The sequence below is a fragment of the Ranitomeya imitator genome, chromosome 5, assembly GCF_032444005.1.
Source record: "Ranitomeya imitator isolate aRanImi1 chromosome 5, aRanImi1.pri, whole genome shotgun sequence".
Classification (NCBI taxonomy): Eukaryota; Metazoa; Chordata; class Amphibia; order Anura; family Dendrobatidae; genus Ranitomeya; species Ranitomeya imitator.
The window spans coordinates 2,740,975-2,767,855 of record NC_091286.1 but is presented as its reverse complement, the minus strand read 5'-3'; the positions used below and the strand labels follow the sequence as shown (position 1 = coordinate 2,767,855).

The following is a 26,881-nucleotide window of genomic DNA, read 5'->3' as shown; positions in this document are numbered from 1 at the left end:
GACTCCACCCTTTCTGTCCCCTGTTACCTCTGCAGTGTTCTGTCGGAGGAGGAGGAGGAGGACGGCCTGTTGGCTGCTGGTTTCTCTGGCTCCTCCCCTTCTCTGCTGACTCCACTCTTTCTGTCCCCTGTTACCTCTGCAGTGTTCTGTTGGAGGAGGAGGAGGATGGCCTGTTGGCTGCTGGTTTCTCTGGCTCCTCCCCTTCTCTGCTGACTCCACCCTTTCTGTCCCCTGTTACCTCTGCAGTGTTCTGTCGGAGGAGGAGGAGGACGGCCTGTTGGCTGCTGGTTTCTCTGGCTCCTCCCCTTCTCTGCTGACTCCACCCTTTCTGTCCCCTGTTACCTCTGCAGTGTTCTGTTGGAGGAGGAGGAGGACGGCCTGTTGGCTGCTGGTTTCTCTGGCTCCTCCCCTTCTCTGCTGACTCCACCCTTTCTGTCCCGTTATTTCTGCAGTGTTCTGTCGGAGGAGGAGGAGGATGGCCTGTTGGCTGCTGGTTTCTCTGGCTCCTCCCCTTCTCTGCTGACTCCACCCTTTCTGTCCCCTGTTACCTCTGCAGTGTTCTGTCGGAGGAGGAGGAGGACGGCCTGTTGGCTGCTGGTTTCTCTGGCTCCTCCCCTTCTCTGCTGACTCCACCCTTTCTGTCCCCTGTTACCTCTGCAGTGTTCTGTTGGAGGAGGAGGAGGACGGCCTGTTGGCTGCTGGTTTCTCTGGCTCCTCCCCTTCTCTGCTGACTCCACCGTTTCTGTCCCCTGTTACCTCTGCAGTGTTCTGTCGGAGGAGGAGGAGGAGGAGGACGGCCTGTTGGCTGCTGGTTTCTCTGGCTCCTCCCCTTCTCTGCTGACTCCACCCTTTCTGTCCCCTGTTACCTCTGCAGTGTTCTGTTGGAGGAGGAGGAGGACGGCCTGTTGGCTGCTGGTTTCTCTGGCTCCTCCCCTTCTCTGCTGACTCCACCCTTTCTGTCCCCTGTTACCTCTGCAGTGTTCTGTTGGAGGAGGAGGAGGACGGCCTGTTGGCTGCTGGTTTCTCTGGCTCCTCCCCTTCTCTGCTGACTCCACCCTTTCTGTCCCCTGTTACCTCTGCAGTGTTCTGTTGGAGGAGGAGGAGGAGGACGGCCTGTTGGCTGCTGGTTTCTCTGGCTCCTCCCCTTCTCTGCTGACTCCACCCTTTCTGTCCCCTGTTACCTCTGCAGTGTTCTGTTGGAGGAGGAGGAGGACGGCCTGTTGGCTGCTGGTTTCTCTGGCTCCTCCTATTCTCCTCTGACTCCACCCTTTCTGTCCCCTGTTACCTCTGCAGTGTTCTGTCGGAGGAGGAGGAGGACGGCCTGTTGGCTGCTGGTTTCTCTGGCCCCTCCCCTTCTCCTCTGACTCCACCCTTTCTGTCCCCTGTTACCTCTGCAGTGTTCTGTTGGAGGAGGAGGAGGACAGCCTGTTGGCTGCTGGTTTCTCTGGCTCCTCCTATTCTCCTCTGACTCCACCCTTTCTGTCCCCTGTTACCTCTGCAGGGTGCTGTCGGAGGAGGAGGAGGACAGCCTGTTGGCTGCTGGTTTCTCTGGCTCCTCCCCTTCTCTGCTGACTCCACCCTTTCTGTCCCCTGTTACCTCTGCAGTGTTCTGTCGGAGGAGGAGGAGGACGGCCTGTTGGCTGCTGGTTTCTCTGGCTCCTCCCCTTCTCTGCTGACTCCACCCTTTCTGTCCCCTGTTACCTCTGCAGTGTTCTGTCGGAGGAGGAGGAGGACGGCCTGTTGGCTGCTGGTTTCTCTGGCTCCTCCCCTTCTCTGCTGACTCCACCCTTTCTGTCCCCTGTTACCTCTGCAGTGTTCTGTTGGAGGAGGAGGAGGACGGCCTGTTGGCTGCTGGTTTCTCTGGCTCCTCCCCTTCTCTGCTGACTCCACCCTTTCTGTCCCCTGTTACCTCTGCAGTGTTCTGTCGGAGGAGGAGGAGGAGGACGGCCTGTTGGCTGCTGGTTTCTCTGGCTCCTCCCCTTCTCTGCTGACTCCACCCTTTCTGTCCCCTGTTACCTCTGCAGTGTTCTGTTGGAGGAGGAGGAGGACGGCCTGTTGGCTGCTGGTTTCTCTGGCCCCTCCCCTTCTCTGCTGACTCCACCCTTTCTGTCCCCTGTTACCTCTGCAGTGTTCTGTTGGAGGAGGAGGAGGACAGCCTGTTGGCTGCTGGTTTCTCTGGCTCCTCCTATTCTCCTCTGACTCCACCCTTTCTGTCCCCTGTTACCTCTGCAGGGTGCTGTCGGAGGAGGAGGAGGACAGCCTGTTGGCTGCTGGTTTCTCTGGCTCCTCCCCTTCTCTGCTGACTCCACCCTTTCTGTCCCCTGTTACCTCTGCAGTGTTCTGTCGGAGGAGGAGGAGGACGGCCTGTTGGCTGCTGGTTTCTCTGGCTCCTCCCCTTCTCTGCTGACTCCACCCTTTCTGTCCCCTGTTACCTCTGCAGTGTTCTGTTGGAGGAGGAGGAGGACGGCCTGTTGGCTGCTGGTTTCTCTGGCTCCTCCCCTTCTCTGCTGACTCCACCCTTTCTGTCCCCTGTTACCTCTGCAGTGTTCTGTCGGAGGAGGAGGACAGCCTGTTGGCTGCTGGTTTCTCTGGCCCCTCCTATTCTCCTCTGACTCCACCCTTTCTGTCCCCTGTTACCTCTGCAGTGTTCTGTCGGAGGAGGAGGAGGACGGCCTGTTGGCTGCTGGTTTCTCTGGCTCCTCCCCTTCTCTGCTGACTCCACCCTTTCTGTCCCCTGTTACCTCTGCAGTGTTCTGTCGGAGGAGGAGGAGGAGGACGGCCTGTTGGCTGCTGGTTTCTCTGGCTCCTCCCCTTCTCTGCTGACTCCACCCTTTCTGTCCCCTGTTACCTCTGCAGTGTTCTGTTGGAGGAGGAGGAGGATGGCCTGTTGGCTGCTGGTTTCTCTGGCTCCTCCCCTTCTCTGCTGACTCCACCCTTTCTGTCCCCTGTTACCTCTGCAGTGTTCTGTTGGAGGAGGAGGAGGACGGCCTGTTGGCTGCTGGTTTCTCTGGCTCCTCCCCTTCTCTGCTGACTCCACCCTTTCTGTCCCGTTACCTCTGCAGTGTTCTGTCGGAGGAGGAGGAGGATGGCCTGTTGGCTGCTGGTTTCTCTGGCTCCTCCCCTTCTCTGCTGACTCCACCCTTTCTGTCCCCTGTTACCTCTGCAGTGTTCTGTCGGAGGAGGAGGAGGACGGCCTGTTGGCTGCTGGTTTCTCTGGCTCCTCCCCTTCTCTGCTGACTCCACCCTTTCTGTCCCCTGTTACCTCTGCAGTGTTCTGTTGGAGGAGGAGGAGGACGGCCTGTTGGCTGCTGGTTTCTCTGGCTCCTCCCCTTCTCTGCTGACTCCACCCTTTCTGTCCCCTGTTACCTCTGCAGTGTTCTGTCGGAGGAGGAGGAGGAGGAGGACGGCCTGTTGGCTGCTGGTTTCTCTGGCTCCTCCCCTTCTCTGCTGACTCCACCCTTTCTGTCCCCTGTTACCTCTGCAGTGTTCTGTTGGAGGAGGAGGAGGACGGCCTGTTGGCTGCTGGTTTCTCTGGCTCCTCCCCTTCTCTGCTGACTCCACCCTTTCTGTCCCCTGTTACCTCTGCAGTGTTCTGTTGGAGGAGGAGGAGGACGGCCTGTTGGCTGCTGGTTTCTCTGGCTCCTCCCCTTCTCTGCTGACTCCACCCTTTCTGTCCCCTGTTACCTCTGCAGTGTTCTGTTGGAGGAGGAGGAGGACGGCCTGTTGGCTGCTGGTTTCTCTGGCTCCTCCCCTTCTCTGCTGACTCCACCCTTTCTGTCCCCTGTTACCTCTGCAGTGTTCTGTCGGAGGAGGAGGAGGACGGCCTGTTGGCTGCTGGTTTCTCTGGCTCCTCCCCTTCTCTGCTGACTCCACCCTTTCTGTCCCCTGTTACCTCTGCAGTGTTCTGTCGGAGGAGGAGGAGGATGGCCTGTTGGCTGCTGGTTTCTCTGGCTCCTCCCCTTCTCTGCTGACTCCACCCTTTCTGTCCCCTGTTACCTCTGCAGTGTTCTGTCGGAGGAGGAGGAGGACGGCCTGTTGGCTGCTGGTTTCTCTGGCTCCTCCCCTTCTCTGCTGACTCCACCCTTTCTGTCCCCTGTTACCTCTGCAGTGTTCTGTCGGAGGAGGAGGAGGACGGCCTGTTGGCTGCTGGTTTCTCTGGCTCCTCCCCTTCTCTGCTGACTCCACCCTTTCTGTCCCCTGTTACCTCTGCAGTGTTCTGTTGGAGGAGGAGGAGGACGGCCTGTTGGCTGCTGGTTTCTCTGGCTCCTCCCCTTCTCTGCTGACTCCACCCTTTCTGTCCCCTGTTACCTCTGCAGTGTTCTGTCGGAGGAGGAGGAGGACGGCCTGTTGGCTGCTGGTTTCTCTGGCTCCTCCCCTTCTCTGCTGACTCCACCCTTTCTGTCCCCTGTTACCTCTGCAGTGTTCTGTTGGAGGAGGAGGAGGACGGCCTGTTGGCTGCTGGTTTCTCTGGCTCCTCCCCTTCTCTGCTGACTCCACCCTTTCTGTCCCCTGTTACCTCTGCAGTGTTCTGTCGGAGGAGGAGGAGGACGGCCTGTTGGCTGCTGGTTTCTCTGGCTCCTCCCCTTCTCTGCTGACTCCACCCTTTCTGTCCCCTGTTACCTCTGCAGTGTTCTGTTGGAGGAGGAGGAGGATGGCCTGTTGGCTGCTGGTTTCTCTGGCTCCTCCCCTTCTCTGCTGACTCCACCCTTTCTGTCCCCTGTTACCTCTGCAGTGTTCTGTTGGAGGAGGAGGAGGACGGCCTGTTGGCTGCTGGTTTCTCTGGCTCCTCCCCTTCTCTGCTGACTCCACCCTTTCTGTCCCCTGTTACCTCTGCAGTGTTCTGTTGGAGGAGGAGGAGGACGGCCTGTTGGCTGCTGGTTTCTCTGGCTCCTCCCCTTCTCTGCTGACTCCACCCTTTCTGTCCCCTGTTACCTCTGCAGTGTTCTGTTGGAGGAGGAGGAGGACGGCCTGTTGGCTGCTGGTTTCTCTGGCTCCTCCCCTTCTCTGCTGACTCCACCCTTTCTGTCCCCTGTTACCTCTGCAGTGTTCTGTTGGAGGAGGAGGAGGACGGCCTGTTGGCTGCTGGTTTCTCTGGCTCCTCCCCTTCTCTGCTGACTCCACCCTTTCTGTCCCCTGTTACCTCTGCAGTGTTCTGTTGGAGGAGGAGGAGGACGGCCTGTTGGCTGCTGGTTTCTCTGGCTCCTCCCCTTCTCTGCTGACTCCACCCTTTCTGTCCCCTGTTACCTCTGCAGTGTTCTGTCGGAGGAGGAGGAGGATGGCCTGTTGGCTGCTGGTTTCTCTGGCTCCTCCCCTTCTCTGCTGACTCCACCCTTTCTGTCCCCTGTTACCTCTGCAGTGTTCTGTTGGAGGAGGAGGAGGACGGCCTGTTGGCTGCTGGTTTCTCTGGCTCCTCCCCTTCTCTGCTGACTCCACCCTTTCTGTCCCCTGTTACCTCTGCAGTGTTCTGTTGGAGGAGGAGGAGGACGGCCTGTTGGCTGCTGGTTTCTCTGGCTCCTCCCCTTCTCTGCTGACTCCACCCTTTCTGTCCCCTGTTACCTCTGCAGTGTTCTGTTGGAGGAGGAGGAGGACGGCCTGTTGGCTGCTGGTTTCTCTGGCTCCTCCCCTTCTCTGCTGACTCCACCCTTTCTGTCCCCTGTTACCTCTGCAGTGTTCTGTTGGAGGAGGAGGAGGACGGCCTGTTGGCTGCTGGTTTCTCTGGCTCCTCCCCTTCTCTGCTGACTCCACCCTTTCTGTCCCCTGTTACCTCTGCAGTGTTCTGTCGGAGGAGGAGGAGGATGGCCTGTTGGCTGCTGGTTTCTCTGGCTCCTCCCCTTCTCTGCTGACTCCACCCTTTCTGTCCCCTGTTACCTCTGCAGTGTTCTGTTGGAGGAGGAGGAGGACGGCCTGTTGGCTGCTGGTTTCTCTGGCTCCTCCCCTTCTCTGCTGACTCCACCCTTTCTGTCCCCTGTTACCTCTGCAGTGTTCTGTTGGAGGAGGAGGAGGACGGCCTGTTGGCTGCTGGTTTCCCAGTGAACTCTCAGGACTTGGATCGTGCTCTGGCCGAGTTGCAGGAGGCTCATTCTAAAGCCATTGGGGCCCCTAAGGTGAGTCCCTCCCTGCAGGCCCTGCCCATGGTGCCTGGTGATGACCTGCAGGGGTTGATGGGAAAGTTTCCCTGAATCTGGGGAGTCTAGTTTTAGCCTCTTAAACTGAGTCTGTTTCCCCCAAAATGCATTTTAAAGGGGCAGTACCTAAAAAGCACACCGACACTGCCGCTGTCACTGTCAGAGGCTTCCTGCAGCCGGGCGGGGCCAAGACTCTGGCGGTTACCGCCTCCTAATCGGGCCTTTCCCTGGTGATTGGCCGATTCTCACTTCTCAGAGCGCTGTCAAAATGCTCAGTCTACCCTCGCACGTCTACCCTCTTCACACCCCGATCCCTACTCTTACTAATACATGGACTACATTACACCCCTGATCCCTACTAATACATGGACTGTATTACACCCCCGATCCCTACTAATACATGGACTACATTACACCCCCGATCCCTACTAATACATGGACTGTATTACACCCCCGATCCCTACTAATACATGGACTGTATTACACCCCCGATCCCTACTAATACATGGACTACATTACACCCCCGATCCCTACTAATACATGGACTGTATTACACCCCCGATCCCTACTAATACATGGACTACATTACACCCCCGATCCCTACTAATACATGGACTGTATTACACCCCCGATCCCTACTCTTACTAATACATGGACTACATTACACCCCTGATCCCTACTAATACATGGACTGTATTACACCCCCGATCCCTACTAATACATGGACTGTATTACACCCCCGATCCCTACTCTTACTAATACATGGACTACATTACACCCCCGATCCCTACTCTTACTAATACATGGACTACATTACACCCCTGATCCCTACTAATACATGGACTGTATTACACCCCCGATCCCTACTCTTACTAATACATGGACTACATTACACCCCTGATCCCTACTAATACATGGACTGTATTACACCCCCGATCCCTACTAATACATGGACTGTATTACACCCCCGATCCCTACTCTTACTAATACATGGACTACATTACACCCCTGATCCCTACTAATACATGGACTGTATTACACCCCCGATCCCTACTCTTACTAATACATGGACTACATTACACCCCTGATCCCTACTAATACATGGACTGTATTACACCCCCGATCCCTACTAATACATGGACTGTATTACACCCCCGATCCCTACTCTTACTAATACATGGACTACATTACACCCCCGATCCCTACTCTTACTAATACATGGACTACATTACACCCCTGATCCCTACTAATACATGGACTGTATTACACCCCCGATCCCTACTCTTACTAATACATGGACTACATTACACCCCTGATCCCTACTAATACATGGACTGTATTACACCCCCGATCCCTACTAATACATGGACTGTATTACACCCCCGATCCCTACTCTTACTAATACATGGACTACATTACACCCCTGATCCCTACTCTTACTAATACATGGACTGTATTACACCCCCGATCCCTACTAATACATGGACTGTATTACACCCCCGATCCCTACTCTTACTAATACATGGACTACATCGCACCCCTGATCCCTACTAATACATGGACTACATTACACCCCCGATCCCTACTCTTACTAATACATGGACTGTATTACACCCCTGATCCCTACTAATACATGGACTACATTACACCCCCGATCCCTACTCTTACTAATACATGGACTACATCGCACCCCTGATCCCTACTCTTACTAATACATGGACTACATTACACCCCTGATCCCTACTAATACATGGACTGTATTACACCCCCGATCCCTACTAATACATGGACTGTATTACACCCCCGATCCCTACTAATACATGGACTACATTACACCCCCGATCCCTACTCTTACTAATACATGGACTACATTACACCCCTGATCCCTACTAATACATGGACTGTATTACACCCCTGATCCCTACTAATACATGGACTGTATTACACCCCCGATCCCTACTAATACATGGACTGTATTACACCCCTGATCCCTACTAATACATGGACTACATTACACCCCCGATCCCTACTCTTACTAATACATGGACTGTATTACACCCCTGATCCCTACTAATACATGGACTACATTACACCCCCGATCCCTACTCTTACTAATACATGGACTACATTACACCCCTGATCCCTACTAATACATGGACTGTATTACACCCCCGATCCCTACTAATACATGGACTGTATTACACCCCTGATCCCTACTAATACATGGACTACATTACACCCCCGATCCCTACTCTTACTAATACATGGACTACATCGCACCCCTGATCCCTACTAATACATGGACTACATTACACCCCTGATCCCTACTAATACATGGACTGTATTACACCCCCGATCCCTACTAATACATGGACTGTATTACACCCCCGATCCCTACTAATACATGGACTACATTACACCCCCGATCCCTACTCTTACTAATACATGGACTACATTACACCCCTGATCCCTACTAATACATGGACTGTATTACACCCCCGATCCCTACTAATACATGGACTACATTACACCCCCGATCCCTACTAATACATGGACTACATTACACCCCCGATCCCTACTAATACATGGACTACATTACACCCCCGATCCCTACTAATACATGGACTACATTACACCCCCGATCCCTACTCTTACTAATACATGGACTACATTACACCCTCGATCCCTACTAATACATGGACTACATTACACCCCCGATCCCTACTCTTACTAATACATGGACTGTATTACACCCCCGATCCCTACTCTTACTAATACATGGACTACATCGCACCCCCGATCCCTACTAATACATGGACTACATTACACCCCCGATCCCTACTCTTACTAATACATGGACTACATTGCACCCCTGATCCCTACTCTTACTAATACATGGACTACATTACACCCTCGATCCCTACTAATACATGGACTACATTACACCCCCGATCCCTACTCTTACTAATACATGGACTACATTACACCCCCGATCCCTACTAATACATGGACTACATTACACCCCCGATCCCTACTAATACATGGACTACATTACACCCCCGATCCCTACTAATACATGGACTACATTACACCCCCGATCCCTACTCTTACTAATACATGGACTACATTACACCCTCGATCCCTACTAATACATGGACTACATTACACCCCCGATCCCTACTCTTACTAATACATGGACTGTATTACACCCCCGATCCCTACTCTTACTAATACATGGACTACATCGCACCCCCGATCCCTACTAATACATGGACTACATTACACCCCCGATCCCTACTCTTACTAATACATGGACTACATTACACCCCCGATCCCTACTCTTACTAATACATGGACTACATTACACCCCCGATCCCTACTCTTACTAATACATGGACTACATCGCACCCCCGATCCCTACTAATACATGGACTACATTACACCCCCGATCCCTACTCTTACTAATACATGGACTACATCGCACCCCCGATCCCTACTAATACATGGACTACATTACACCCCCGATCCCTACTCTTACTAATACATGGACTACATTACACCCCCGATCCCTACTCTTACTAATACATGGACTACATCGCACCCCCGATCCCTACTAATACATGGACTACATTACACCCCCGATCCCTACTCTTACTAATACATGGACTACATTACACCCCCGATCCCTACTCTTACTAATACATGGACTGTATTACACCCCCGATCCCTACTCTTACTAATACATGGACTACATCGCACCCCCGATCCCTACTAATACATGGACTACATTACACCCCCGATCCCTACTCTTACTAATACATGGACTACATCGCACCCCCGATCCCTACTAATACATGGACTACATTACACCCCCGATCCCTACTCTTACTAATACATGGACTACATTACACCCCCGATCCCTACTCTTACTAATACATGGACTACATTACACCCCGATCCCTACTCTTACTAATACATGGACTACATTACACCCTCGATCCCTACTAATACATGGACTACATTACACCCCCGATCCCTACTCTTACTAATACATGGACTACATCGCACCCCCGATCCCTACTAATACATGGACTACATTACACCCCCGATCCCTACTCTTACTAATACATGGACTATATTACACCCCCGATCCCTACTCTTACTAATACATGGACTACATTACACCCTCGATCCCTACTAATACATGGACTACATTACACCCCCGATCCCTACTCTTACTAATACATGGACTACATTGCACCCCCGATCCCTACTAATACATGGACTACATTACACCCCCGATCCCTACTCTTACTAATACATGGACTACATCGCACCCCCGATCCCTACTAATACATGGACTACATTACACCCCCGATCCCTACTCTTACTAATACATGGACTACATTACACCCCCGATCCCTACTCTTACTAATACATGGACTACATCGCTCCCCCGATACCCTACTAATACATGGACTACATTACACCCCCGATCCCTACTCTTACTAATACATGGACTACATCGCACCCCCGATCCCTACTAATACATGGACTACATTACACCCCTGATCTCTACTCTTACTAATACATGGACTACATTACACCCCCGATCCCTACTCTTACTAATACATGGACTACATCGCACCCCCGATCCCTACTAATACATGGACTATATTACACCCCGATCCCTACTAATACATGGACTACATTACACCCCCGATCCCTACTAATACATGGACTACATTACACCCCTGATCCCTACTCTTACTAATACATGGACTACATTACACCCCCGATCCCTACTCTTACTAATACATGGACTACATCGCACCCCCGATCCCTACTAATACATGGACTACATCGCTCCCCCGATTCCCTACTAATACATGGACTACATTACACCCCCGATCCCTACTCTTACTAATACATGGACTACATCGCACCCCCGATCCCTACTAATACACGGACTACATTACACCCCCGATCCCTACTAATACATGGACTACATCACACCCCCGATCCCTACTCTTACTAATACATGGACTACATCGCACCCCCGATCCCTACTAATACATGGACTACATTACACCCCCGATCCCTACTAATACATGGACTACATTACACCCCCGATCCCTACTCTTACTAATACATGGACTACATTACACCCCTGATCCCTACTAATACATGGACTACATTACACCCCCGATCCCTACTCTTACTAATACATGGACTACATCGCACCCCGGATCCCTACTAATACATGGACTACATTACACCCCCGATCCCTACTAATACATGGACTACATTACACCCCTGATCCCTACTCTTACTAATACATGGACTACATTACACCCCTGATCCCTACTCTTACTAATACATGGACTACATTACACCCCCGATCCCTACTCTTACTAATACATGGACTACATTACACCCCCGATCCCTACTCTTACTAATACATGGACTACATCGCACCCCCGATCCCTACTCTTACTAATACATGGACTACATCGCACCCCCGATCCCTACTAATACATGGACTACATCGCTCCCCCGATTCCCTACTAATACATGGACTACATTACACCCCCGATCCCTACTCTTACTAATACATGGACTACATTACACCCCCGATCCCTACTCTTACTAATACATGGACTACATCGCACCCCCGATCCCTACTAATACATGGACTACATTACACCCCCGATCCCTACTCTTACTAATACATGGACTACATTACACCCCCGATCCCTACTCTTACTAATACATGGACTACATTACACCCCCGATCCCTACTAATACATGGACTACATCACACCCCCGATCCCTACTCTTACTAATACATGGACTACATCGCACCCCCGATCCCTACTAATACATGGACTACATTACACCCCCGATCCCTACTAATACATGGACTACATCACACCCCCGATCCCTACTCTTACTAATACATGGACTACATTACACCCCTGATCCCTACTAATACATGGACTACAACGCACCCCCGATCCCTACCAATACATGGACTACATTGCACCCCCGATCCCTACTAATACATGGACTACATTACACCCCTGATCCCTACTCTTACTAATACATGGACTACATTGCACCCCCGATCCCTACTAATACATGGACTACATTGCACCCCCGATCCCTACTCTTACTAATACATGGACTACATTGTTCCCCTGATCCCTACTAATACATGGACTACATTACACCCCCGATCCCTACTAATACATGGACTACATTGCACCCCCGATCCCTACTCTTACTAATACATGGACTACATTACACCCCCGATCCCTACTAATACATGGACTATATTACACCCCCGATCCCTACTAATACATGGACTACATTACACCCCCGATCCCTACTAATACATGGACTACATTGCACCCCCGATCCCTACTAATACATGGACTACATTGCACCCCCGATCCCTACTCTTACATGGACTACATTGCACCCCCGATCCCTACTAATACATGGACTACATTGCACCCCCGATCCCTACTCTTACTAATACATGGACTACATTGTTCCCCTGATCCCTACTAATACATGGACTGTATTACACCCCCGATCCCTACTAATACATGGACTACATTACACCCCCGATCCCTACTAATACATGGACTACATTACACCCCCGATCCCTACTAATACATGGACTACATTACACCCCCGATCCCTACTCTTACTAATACATGGACTACATTGCACCCCTGATCCCTACTCTTACTAATACATGGACTACATTACACCCTCGATCCCTACTAATACATGGACTACATTACACCCCCGATCCCTACTCTTACTAATACATGGACTGTATTACACCCCCGATCCCTACTCTTACTAATACATGGACTACATCGCACCCCCGATCCCTACTAATACATGGACTACATTACACCCCCGATCCCTACTCTTACTAATACATGGACTACATTACACCCCCGATCCCTACTCTTACTAATACATGGACTACATTACACCCCCGATCCCTACTCTTACTAATACATGGACTACATCGCACCCCAGATCCCTACTAATACATGGACTACATTACACCCCCGATCCCTACTCTTACTAATACATGGACTACATTACACCCCCGATCCCTACTCTTACTAATACATGGACTACATCGCACCCCCGATCCCTACTAATACATGGACTACATTACACCCCCGATCCCTACTCTTACTAATACATGGACTACATCGCACCCCCGATCCCTACTAATACATGGACTACATTACACCCCCGATCCCTACTCTTACTAATACATGGACTACATCGCACCCCAGATCCCTACTAATACATGGACTACATTACACCCCCGATCCCTACTCTTACTAATACATGGACTACATTACACCCCCGATCCCTACTCTTACTAATACATGGACTGTATTACACCCCCGATCCCTACTCTTACTAATACATGGACTACATCGCACCCCCGATCCCTACTAATACATGGACTACATTACACCCCCGATCCCTACTCTTACTAATACATGGACTACATCGCACCCCCGATCCCTACTAATACATGGACTACATTACACCCCCGATCCCTACTCTTACTAATACATGGACTACATTACACCCCCGATCCCTACTCTTACTAATACATGGACTACATTACACCCCGATCCCTACTCTTACTAATACATGGACTACATTACACCCTCGATCCCTACTAATACATGGACTACATTACACCCCCGATCCCTACTCTTACTAATACATGGACTACATTGCACCCCCGATCCCTACTAATACATGGACTACATTACACCCCCGATCCCTACTCTTACTAATACATGGACTACATTACACCCCCGATCCCTACTCTTACTAATACATGGACTACATCGCTCCCCCGATACCCTACTAATACATGGACTACATTACACCCCCGATCCCTACTCTTACTAATACATGGACTACATCGCACCCCCGATCCCTACTAATACATGGACTACATTACACCCCTGATCTCTACTCTTACTAATACATGGACTACATTACACCCCCGATCCCTACTCTTACTAATACATGGACTACATCGCACCCCCGATCCCTACTAATACATGGACTACATTGCACCCCCGATCCCTACTCTTACTAATACATGGACTACATCGCTCCCCCGATTCCCTACTAATACATGGACTACATTACACCCCTGATCCCTACTCTTACTAATACATGGACTATATTACACCCCCGATCTCTACTCTTACTAATACATGGACTACATTACACCCCCGATCCCTACTCTTACTAATACATGGACTACATTACACCCCCGATCCCTACTCTTACTAATACATGGACTACATTACACCCCCGATCCCTACTAATACATGGACTATATTACACCCCGATCCCTACTAATACATGGACTACATTACACCCCCGATCCCTACTAATACATGGACTACATCGCACCCCCGATCCCTACCAATACATGGACTACATTACACCCCTGATCCCTACTCTTACTAATACATGGACTACATTGCACCCCCAATCCCTACTAATACATGGACTACATTGCACCCCCGATCCCTGCTAATACATGGACTATATTACACCCCCGATCCCTACTCTTACTAATACATGGACTACATTACACCCCCGATCCCTACTCTTACTAATACATGGACTACATTGCACCCCCGATCCCTACTCTTACTAATACATGGACTACATCGCACCCCCGATCCCTACTAATACATGGACTATATTACACCCCGATCCCTACTAATACATGGACTACATTACACCCCCGATCCCTACTAATACATGGACTACATTACACCCCTGATCCCTACTCTTACTAATACATGGACTACATTACACCCCCGATCCCTACTCTTACTAATACATGGACTACATCGCACCCCCGATCCCTACTAATACATGGACTACATCGCTCCCCCGATTCCCTACTAATACATGGACTACATTACACCCCCGATCCCTACTCTTACTAATACATGGACTACATCGCACCCCCGATCCCTACTAATACACGGACTACATTACACCCCCGATCCCTACTAATACATGGACTACATCACACCCCCGATCCCTACTCTTACTAATACATGGACTACATCGCACCCCCGATCCCTACTAATACATGGACTACATCGCTCCCCCGATTCCCTACTAATACACGGACTACATTACACCCCCGATCCCTACTAATACATGGACTACATCACACCCCCGATCCCTACTCTTACTAATACATGGACTACATCGCACCCCCGATCCCTACTAATACATGGACTACATTACACCCCCGATCCCTACTAATACATGGACTACATCACACCCCCGATCCCTACTCTTACTAATACATGGACTACATTACACCCCTGATCCCTACTAATACATGGACTACATTACACCCCCGATCCCTACTCTTACTAATACATGGACTACATCGCACCCCGGATCCCTACTAATACATGGACTACATTACACCCCCGATCCCTACTAATACATGGACTACATTACACCCCTGATCCCTACTCTTACTAATACATGGACTACATTACACCCCTGATCCCTACTCTTACTAATACATGGACTACATTACACCCCCGATCCCTACTCTTACTAATACATGGACTACATTACACCCCCGATCCCTACTCTTACTAATACATGGACTACATCGCACCCCCGATCCCTACTCTTACTAATACATGGACTACATCGCACCCCCGATCCCTACTAATACATGGACTACATCGCTCCCCCGATTCCCTACTAATACATGGACTACATTACACCCCCGATCCCTACTCTTACTAATACATGGACTACATTACACCCCCGATCCCTACTCTTACTAATACATGGACTACATCGCACCCCCGATCCCTACTAATACATGGACTACATTACACCCCCGATCCCTACTCTTACTAATACATGGACTACATTACACCCCCGATCCCTACTCTTACTAATACATGGACTACATTACACCCCCGATCCCTACTAATACATGGACTACATCACACCCCCGATCCCTACTCTTACTAATACATGGACTACATCGCACCCCCGATCCCTACTAATACATGGACTACATTACACCCCCGATCCCTACTAATACATGGACTACATCACACCCCCGATCCCTACTCTTACTAATACATGGACTACATTACACCCCTGATCCCTACTAATACATGGACTACAACGCACCCCCGATCCCTACCAATACATGGACTACATTGCACCCCCGATCCCTACTAATACATGGACTACATTACACCCCTGATCCCTACTCTTACTAATACATGGACTACATTGCACCCCCGATCCCTACTAATACATGGACTACATTGCACCCCCGATCCCTACTCTTACTAATACATGGACTACATTGTTCCCCTGATCCCTACTAATACATGGACTACATTACACCCCCGATCCCTACTAATACATGGACTACATTGCACCCCCGATCCCTACTCTTACTAATACATGGACTACATTACACCCCCGATCCCTACTAATACATGGACTATATTACACCCCCGATCCCTACTAATACATGGACTACATTGCACCCCCGATCCCTACTAATACATGGACTACATTGCACCCCCGATCCCTACTCTTACATGGACTACATTGCACCCCCGATCCCTACTAATACATGGACTACATTGCACCCCCGATCCCTACTCTTACTAATACATGGACTACATTGTTCCCCTGATCCCTACTAATACATGGACTACATTACACCCCCGATCCCTACTAATACATGGACTACATTGCACCCCCGATCCCTACTAATACATGGACTACATTGCACCCCCGATCCCTACTCTTACATGGACTACATTGCACCCCCGATCCCTACTAATACATGGACTACATTGCACCCCCGATCCCTACTCTTACTAATACATGGACTACATTGTTCCCCTGATCCCTACTAATACATGGACTACATTACACCCCCGATCCCTACTAATACATGGACTACATTGCACCCCCGATCCCTACTAATACATGGACTACATTACACCCCCGATCCCTACTCTTACTAATACATGGACTACATCGCACCCCCGATCCCTACTCTTACTAATACATGGACTACATCGCACCCCCGATCCCTACTAATACATGGACTACATCGCTCCCCCGATTCCCTACTAATACATGGACTACATTACACCCCCGATCCCTACTCTTACTAATACATGGACTACATTACACCCCCGATCCCTACTCTTACTAATACATGGACTACATCGCACCCCCGATCCCTACTAATACATGGACTACATTACACCCCCGATCCCTACTCTTACTAATACATGGACTACATTACACCCCCGATCCCTACTCTTACTAATACATGGACTACATTACACCCCCGATCCCTACTAATACATGGACTACATCACACCCCCGATCCCTACTCTTACTAATACATGGACTACATCGCACCCCCGATCCCTACTAATACATGGACTACATTACACCCCCGATCCCTACTAATACATGGACTACATCACACCCCCGATCCCTACTCTTACTAATACATGGACTACATTACACCCCTGATCCCTACTAATACATGGACTACATCGCACCCCCGATCCCTACCAATACATGGACTACATTGCACCCCCGATCCCTACTAATACATGGACTACATTACACCCCTGATCCCTACTCTTACTAATACATGGACTACATTGCACCCCCGATCCCTACTAATACATGGACTACATTACACCCCCGATCCCTACTAATACATGGACTACATTGCACCCCCGATCCCTACTAATACATGGACTACATTACACCCCCGATCCCTACTAATACATGGACTACATTACACCCCCGATCCCTACTAATACATGGACTACATTGCACCCCCGATCCCTACTAATACATGGACTACATCGCACCCCCGATCCCTACTCTTACTAATACATGGACTACATTGCACCCCCGATCCCTACTCTTACTAATACATGGACTACATTGTTCCCCTGATCCCTACTAATACATGGACTACATTACACCCCCGATCCCTACTAATACATGGACTACATTGCACCCCCGATCCCTACTAATACATGGACTACATTACACCCCCGATCCCTACTAATACATGGACTACATTACACCCCCGATCCCTACTAATACATGGACTACATTGCACCCCCGATCCCTACTAATACATGGACTACATTGCATCCCCGATCCCTACTCTTACTAATACATGGACTACATTACACCCCCGATCCCTACTCTTACTAATACATGGACTACATCGCTCCCCCGATACCCTACTAATACATGGACTACATTACACCCCCGATCCCTACTCTTACTAATACATGGACTACATCGCACCCCCGATCCCTACTAATACATGGACTACATTACACCCCTGATCCCTACTAATACATGGACTACATTACACCCCCGATCCCTACTCTTACTAATACATGGACTACATTACACCCCTGATCCCTACTCTTACTAATACATGTACTACATTACACCCCCGATCCCTACTCTTACTAATACATGTACTACATTACACCCCCGATCCCTACTCTTACTAATACATGGACTACATTACACCCCCGATCCCTACTAATACATGGACTACATCGCACCCCCGATCCCTACTCTTACTAATACATGGACTACATTACACCCCCGATCCCTACTAATACATGGACTACATCGCACCCCCGATCCCTACTCTTACTAATACATGGACTACATTACACCCCCGATCCCTACTAATACATGGACTACATCGCACCCCCGATCCCTACCAATACATGGACTACATTGCACCCCCGATCCCTACTAATACATGGACTACATTACACCCCTGATCCCTACTCTTACTAATACATGGACTACATTGCACCCCCAATCCCTACTAATACATGGACTACATTGCACCCCCGATCCCTACTAATACATGGACTACATTACACCCCTGATCCCTACTAATACATGGACTACATTACACCCCCGATCCCTACTCTTACTAATACATGGAGTACATTACACCCCTGATCCCTACTCTTACTAATACATGGACTACATCGCACCCCCGATCCCTACTAATACATGGACTACATTACACCCCTGATCCCTACTAATACATGGACTACATTACACCCCCGATCCCTACTCTTACTAATACATGGAGTACATTACACCCCTGATCCCTACTCTTACTAATACATGGACTACATTACACCCCCGATCCCTACTAATACATGGACTACATTACACCCCTGATCCCTACTCTTACTAATACATGGACTACATTACACCCCCGATCCCTACTCTTACTAATACATGGACTACATCGCACCCCCGATCCCTACTAATACATGGACTACATTACACCCCCGATCCCTACTAATACATGGACTACATTACACCCCCGATCCCTACTCTTACTAATACATGGACTACATTACACCCCCGATCCCTACTCTTACTAATACATGGACTACATCGCACCCCCGATCCCTACTAATACATGGACTACATCGCTCCCCCGATTCCCTACTAATACATGGACTACATTACACCCCCGATCCCTACTCTTACTAATACATGGACTACATTACACCCCCGATCCCTACTCTTACTAATACATGGACTACATCGCACCCCCGATCCCTACTAATACATGGACTACATTACACCCCCGATCCCTACTAATACATGGACTACATCACACCCCCGATCCCTACTCTTACTAATACATGGACTACATCGCACCCCCGATCCCTACTAATACATGGACTACATTACACCCCCGATCCCTACTAATACATGGACTACATCACACCCCCGATCCCTACTCTTACTAATACATGGACTACATTACACCCCTGATCCCTACTAATACATGGACTACATCGCACCCCCGATCCCTACTCTTACTAATACATGAACTACATTACACCCCTGATCCCTACTAATACATGGACTACATCGCACCCCCGATCCCTACCAATACATGGACTACATTGCACCCCCGATCCCTACTAATACATGGACTACATTACACCCCTGATCCCTACTCTTACTAATACATGGACTACATTGCACCCCCGATCCCTACTAATACATGGACTACATTGCACCCCCAATCCCTACTCTTACTAATACATGGACTACATTGTTCCCCTGATCCCTACTAATACATGGACTACATTACACCCCCGATCCCTACTAATACATGGACTACATTGCACCCCCGATCCCTACTAATACATGGACTACATTACACTCCCGATCCCTACTAATACATGGACTACATTGCACCCCCGATCCCTACTCTTACTAATACATGGACTACATCGCTCCCCTGATTCCTACTCTTACTAATACATGGACTATATTACACCCCTGATCCCTACTAATACATGGACTACATTACACCCCTGATCCCTACTAATACATGGACTATATTACACCCCTGATCCCTACTAATACATGGACTACATTACACCCCTGATCCCTATTCTTACTAATGGAGTACATCGCTCCCCTGATCCCTACTCTTACTAATACATGGAGCACATCACCGCCTCCCGTCTGGTGGCCATTGGATGGCTTTGTCCTGGCTCCGCCATGTACAGACCACCTCTGACGGTGTGATATCGGGGGGTCACGGTGTAGCTGCAGGCTCCATCCCGTCTCATGTTTGGCAGCAGAGCGCACGATTTGCTGCTGACGAGATGTCGGACTGACCGGACCCAGCAGGCGCCGCTGCTCCTTGGTGTGACGAGGTTTCCTGCTCGGATTCTTTCTGTATCACTGTACAGGGGGAAGTGATGGCGGTTGTGCGCTCCCTAATGTTTGCCTCCTTTCCAGTGACCCCACACAGTGTTCCTGGTCTCCACGGTTCACGTATAACCGTGTCCCCTCTGGCTCCTCAGGTTCCCCGTGTGCACTGGGCTGATGTGGGGGGATTGGAAGATGCGAAGCGTCAGCTCTTGGACACCGTTCAGCTTCCCCTGGAGCACCCCGAGATGCTGTCCCTGGGGCTCAGGAGGTCGGGAATTCTGCTTTATGGCCCTCCAGGAACCGGAAAAACCTTACTGGCCAAAGCGGTGGCAACAGAATGTGCCATGACGTTCCTCAGGTAGGGAGTGATCCCCTGTGGGGGGCGAGGGGCTGCCGCCGAGTCGGGCTCATCCTAATCGGTAATGCTCTGGTCTCTGGCTGGGCGTGAGGTTCCTGTGGTATAACACCCGCCACACACACACACACACACACACACACACACACACACCATACGCACCCGCCACACACACACCATACACACACACACACTATACGCACCCGCCACACACACACCATACACACACACACACCATACGCACCCGCCACACACACACCATACACACACACACACTATACGCACCCGCCACACACACACACACCATACGCACCCACCACACACACACACACCATACGCACCCGCCACATACACACCATACACACACTTACCATATGCACACACACCGGCCACACATACACCATACGCACCCGCCACACACACCATGCATTCCCCCCCACACACACACACGCACCCGCCACACGCACCCGCTACACACACACACACACGCACCCGCCACACACACACGCACCCGCCACACACACACCATACACACACACACACACCGGCCACACACCATGCACACCCCCCACACACGCACCCACCACACACACACACCATACACACACACACATCGGCCACACACCATGCACACCCCCACACACACCATACACACACCCCCACACACCATACACACACACACCGGCCACACACCATGCACACCCCCCACACACACGCACCCGCCGCTTACACACACACGCGCACACGCACCCGCCACACACACACCATACACATACACACCAGCCACACACCATGCACACACACACACGCACCCGCCACATACACACACACACACACACACACACACCATACACACATACGCACCCGACACACACACACACACCATACACATACACACCGGCCACACACCATGCACACACCATACACATACACACCGGCCACACACCATGCACACACCCCCACACACGCACCCGCCACACACCATGCACACACCCCCACACACGCACCCGCCACACACACACACACACACACACGCACCCGCCACACACACACCATACACATACGCACTGGCCACACACCCCCACACACGCACCCGCACCCGCCACACACACTCACCCACCAAGTCTGTCTGTGTTATCGCTGATTTTTCTTTGCAGTGTCAAGGGACCGGAATTAATTAACATGTACGTAGGACAAAGTGAAGAGAACGTCAGAGATAGTGAGTCTTAAAGTTCCTACAACTGCAGCTCCCCTCTCTCCGGCCCCCCCTCTCCCGTGTCCTTTCTCATTGTCCTCTCTCTGCAGTCCTCTCCCGGGCCCCCTCCTCTCCCGCCCCCCCTCTCTCCGGCCCCCCCTCTCCCCGGCCCCCCCTCTCCCGTGTCCTTTCTCATTGTCCTCTCTCTGCAGTCTTCTCCCGGGCCCCCTCCTCTCCCGCCCCCCCTCCCCCTCTCCCCCCCCCTCTCTCCCGCCCCCCCTCCCCCTCTCCCTTCCCCTCTCTCCGGCCCCCCCTCTCCCGTGTCCTTTCTCATTGTCCTCTCTCTGCAGTCTTCTCCCGGGCCCCCTCCTCTCCCGCCCCCCCTCTCCCCGGCCCCCCCTCTCCCGTGTCCTTTCTCATTGTCCTCTCTCTGCAGTCCTCTCCCGGGCTCCCCCCCCCTCTCTCCGGCCCCCCCTCTCCCGTGTCCTTTCTCATTGTCCTCTCTCTGCAGTCCTCTCCCGGGCCCCCTCCTCTCCCGCCCCCCCTCCCCCTCTCCCCCCCCCCTCTCTCCGGCCCCCCCTCTCCCGTGTCCTTTCTCATTGTCCTCTCTCTGCAGTCCTCTCCCGGGCCCCCTCCTCTCCCGCCCCCCCTCCCCCTCTCCCCCCCCCTCTCTCCGGCCCCCCCTCTCCCGTGTCCTTTCTCATTGTCCTCTCTCTGCAGTCCTCTCCCGGGCCCCCTCCTCTCCCGCCCCCCCTCCCCCTCTCCCCCCCCCTCTCTCCGGCCCCCCCTCTCCCGTGTCCTTTCTCATTGTCCTCTCTCTGCAGTCTTCTCCCGGGCCCCCTCCCCCTCTCCCCCCCCTCTCTCCGGCCCCCCCTCTCCCGTGTCCTTTCTCATTGTCCTCTCTCTGCAGTCTTCTCCCGGGCTCAGGCGGCTTCTCCCTGCATTATATTCTTTGATGAGTTGGACTCTTTGGCCCCGAATCGTGGAAGGAGCGGAGACTCTGGCGGAGTGATGGACCGGTAAGACGTCCTCTGCTGCCTGGTATTAATCGTCCCCATGTGACACAATGATACATTTCTGCACTGATGATTCGTTTTTATATTTCTGCTGTAATTTGCTTTTTGCTGGCGCCTGCCCATCCGGTCGGGGTTGTGCGGCTTTGTGCGTGGTGCTGGTGTTCTTCACATTCATGGCTGATATCCGGTCGGTGGGGTGTGCAGGGTCCTGGTGGCCGCACGAGGCGAGGCATGAGCGCGGTGGGCCGCTGCCGGACCCTCTCCAGACCTGTGCAGGCTGACTGTCAGGGTGGGCTGGTGAGTCCACACCCCGCAGATGCCGGGTATAATACAATCATGGCCAGAAAATGAAGGATTTCTCCCAGAACATAATTACAATTCCACATGTTTTCTTACACTCAGGTTTATTTCGTTTCTGTGCATTGGAACAGCACAAAAAAGGAAAAAAGGCAAAGTGGACATAATGTCACACACAATCCCCAAAATGGGCCGGACGCAATTGTTGGCGCCCTCCACATAATAATTGGTCACGCTCTTTGGAATAAATGCCTGCAAGCAGTCGCTTCCCATAACCATCACAAGCTTCTTCCTCCTCTCAGCTGAGATCTTGGACTCTTCTTCCTCCTCTCAGCTGAGATCTTGGACTCTTCTTCCTCCTCTCAGCCGGGTTCTTGGACTCTTCTTCTTCCTCCTCTCAGCCGGGTTCTTGGACTCTCCTTCCACCTTTCAGCCGGGATCTTGGACTCTTCTTCCTCCTCTCAGCCGGGTTCTTGGACTCTTCTTCTTCCTCCTCTCAGCCGGGTTCTTGGACTCTCCTTCCACCTTTCAGCCGGGATCTTGGACTCTTCTTCCTCCTCTCAGCCGGGTTCTTGGACTCTCCTTCCACCTCTCAGCCGGGATCTTGGACTCTTCTTCCTCCTCCTCTCAGCCGGGATCTTGGACTCTTCTTCCTCCTCCTCTCAGCCGGGATCTTGGACTCTTCTTCCTCCTCCTCTCAGCCGGGATCTTGGACTCTTCTTCTTCTTCTTCTTCTTCTTCTTCCTCCTCTCAGCCGGGGATCTTGGACTCTTCTTCTTCCACCTCTCAGCCGGGATCTTGGACTCTTCTTCCACCTCTCAGCCGGGATCTTGGACTCTTCTTCCACCTCTCAGCCGGGATCTTGGACTCTTCTTCCACCTCTCAGCCGGGATCTTGGACTCTTCTTCCACCTCTCAGCCGGGATCTTGGACTCTTCTTCCACCTCTCAGCCGGGATCTTGGACTCTTCTTCCACCTCTCAGCCGGGAGCTTGGACTCTTCTTCCACCTCTCAGCCGGGAGCTTGGACTCTTCTTCCACCTCTCAGCCGGGATCTTGGACTCTTCTTCCACCTCTCAGCCGGGATCTTGGACTCTTCTTCCTCCTCTCAGCTGGGATCTTGGACTCTTCTTCCTCCTCTCAGCTGGGATCTTGGACTCTCCTTCCTCCTCTCAGCTGGGATCTTGGACTCTTCTTCCTCCTCCTGTCAGTCGGGATCTTGGACTCTCCTTCCACCTCTCAGCCGGGATCTTGGACTCTTCTTCTTCCTCCTCTCAGCCGGGAGCTTGGACTCTTCTTCCACCTCTCAGCCGGGTCTTGGACTCTTCTTCAACCTCTCAGCCGGGAGCTTGGACTCTTCCTCCACCTCTGTCGGGATCTTGGACTCTTCTTCCTCCTCTCAGCTGGGATCTTGGGCTCTTCTTCCTCCTCTCAGCCGGGATCTTGGACTCTTCTTCCTCCTCTCAGCTGGGATCTTGGACTCTTCTTCCACCTCTCAGCCGGGATCTTGGGCTCTTCTTCCACCTCTCAGCCAGGATCTTGGACTCTTCTTCCTCCTCTCAGCCGGGATCTTGGACTCTTCTTCCTCCTCTCAGCCGGGATCTTGGACTCTTCTTCCTCCTCTCAGCCGGGATCTTGGACTCTTCTTCCTCCTCTCAGCCGGGATCTTGGACTCTTTCTCCTCTCAGCCGGGATCTTGGACTCTTCTTCCTCCTCTCAGCCGGGATCTTGGACTCTTCCTCCTCTCAGCCGGGATCTTGGACTCTTCTTCCTCCTCTCAGCCGGGATCTTGGACTCTTCCTCCTCTCAGCCGGGATCTTGGACTCTTCTTCCTCCTCTCAGCCGGGATCTTGGACTCTCCTTCCTCCTCTCAGCTGGGATCTTGGACTCTTCTTCCTCCTCCTGTCAGTCGGGATCTTGGACTCTCCTTCCACCTCTCAGCCGGGAGATTGGACTCTTCTTCTTCCTCCTCTCAGCCGGGATCTTGGACTCTTTCTCCTCTCAGCCGGGATCTTGGACTCTTCTTCCTCCTCTCAGCCGGGATCTTGGACTCTTTCTCCTCTCAGCCGGGATCTTGGACTCTTCTTCCTCCTCTCAGCCGGGATCTTGGACTCTTCCTCCTCTCAGCCGGGATCTTGGACTCTTCTTCCTCCTCTCAGCCGGGATCTTGGACTCTCCTTCCTCCTCTCAGCTGGGATCTTGGACTCTTCTTCCTCCTCCTGTCAGTCGGGATCTTGGACTCTCCTTCCACCTCTCAGCCGGGAGATTGGACTCTTCTTCTTCCTCCTCTCAGCCGGGATCTTGGACTCTTCTTCTTCCACCTCTCAGCTGGGAGCTTGGACTCTTCTTCTTCCACCTCTCAGCCGGGTTCTTGGACTCTTCTTCCACCTCTCAGCCGGGATCTTGGACTCTTCTTCCACCTCTCAGCCGGGATCTTGGACTCTTCTTCCTCCTTTCAGCTGGGATCTTGGACTCTTCCTCCACTGTCGGGATCTTGGACTCTTCCTCCACCTCTCAGCCGGGAGCTTGGATCTCAGGGATTGTAAGATCTCTTCACAGGTGATCAGTGGGATTTAGCTCCGGACTCACTGCTGCCTCCTGTGTAATCGGCTGTTGTCGCCACGGGACTATTCCAGGTTATAACTTTTCATCAGCTGTCTGCCGACCACATCCAGGGAAATTAGCGACAATGCTTTGGGCTGTAAATGTCTTGACTATGTTGATATAGGAAATAAATATATCTTGGTACCGTGTTCGCCAGTAGATAGAAAAATATTTAGAATTGAGTCCTCAGTGGTTGATACCTTTTAATGGCTAACTGAAAAGATGGGAACAGATCTGTTACCATCTTTTCAGTTAGCCATTAAAAGGTATCAACCACTGAGGACTCTCAAATCTTGACTATGTTGAGCACTGTGGACATCAGAATCTCTGGAGATGGCCTTGTAACCAGGAGATTGCTGATATTTCTCAACTATATTGGTTCTCAAGTCCTCGGACAGTTCTCTTCTCCTCTGCTCTCCTTGCTTAGTG

The 26,881-nt window shown here is 51.3% G+C and overlaps 1 protein-coding gene across 2 annotated transcripts in view; it reads left to right on the top strand.

Moving 5' to 3' along the window:
- The window catches only part of PEX6 (peroxisomal biogenesis factor 6), a 112,894-nt gene that overhangs the window by 37,847 nt on the left and 48,166 nt on the right, over nucleotides 1–26,881 (top strand). For both annotated transcript variants that reach the window (XM_069768198.1, XM_069768197.1), the window contains exons 10-13: nucleotides 5,981–6,104; nucleotides 21,140–21,345; nucleotides 22,500–22,561; nucleotides 23,448–23,556. In XM_069768198.1, coding sequence (XP_069624299.1) covers nucleotides 5,981–6,104; nucleotides 21,140–21,345; nucleotides 22,500–22,561; nucleotides 23,448–23,556 — 501 coding nt within the window. The remainder of the gene's footprint in view (nucleotides 1–5,980; nucleotides 6,105–21,139; nucleotides 21,346–22,499; nucleotides 22,562–23,447; nucleotides 23,557–26,881) is intronic.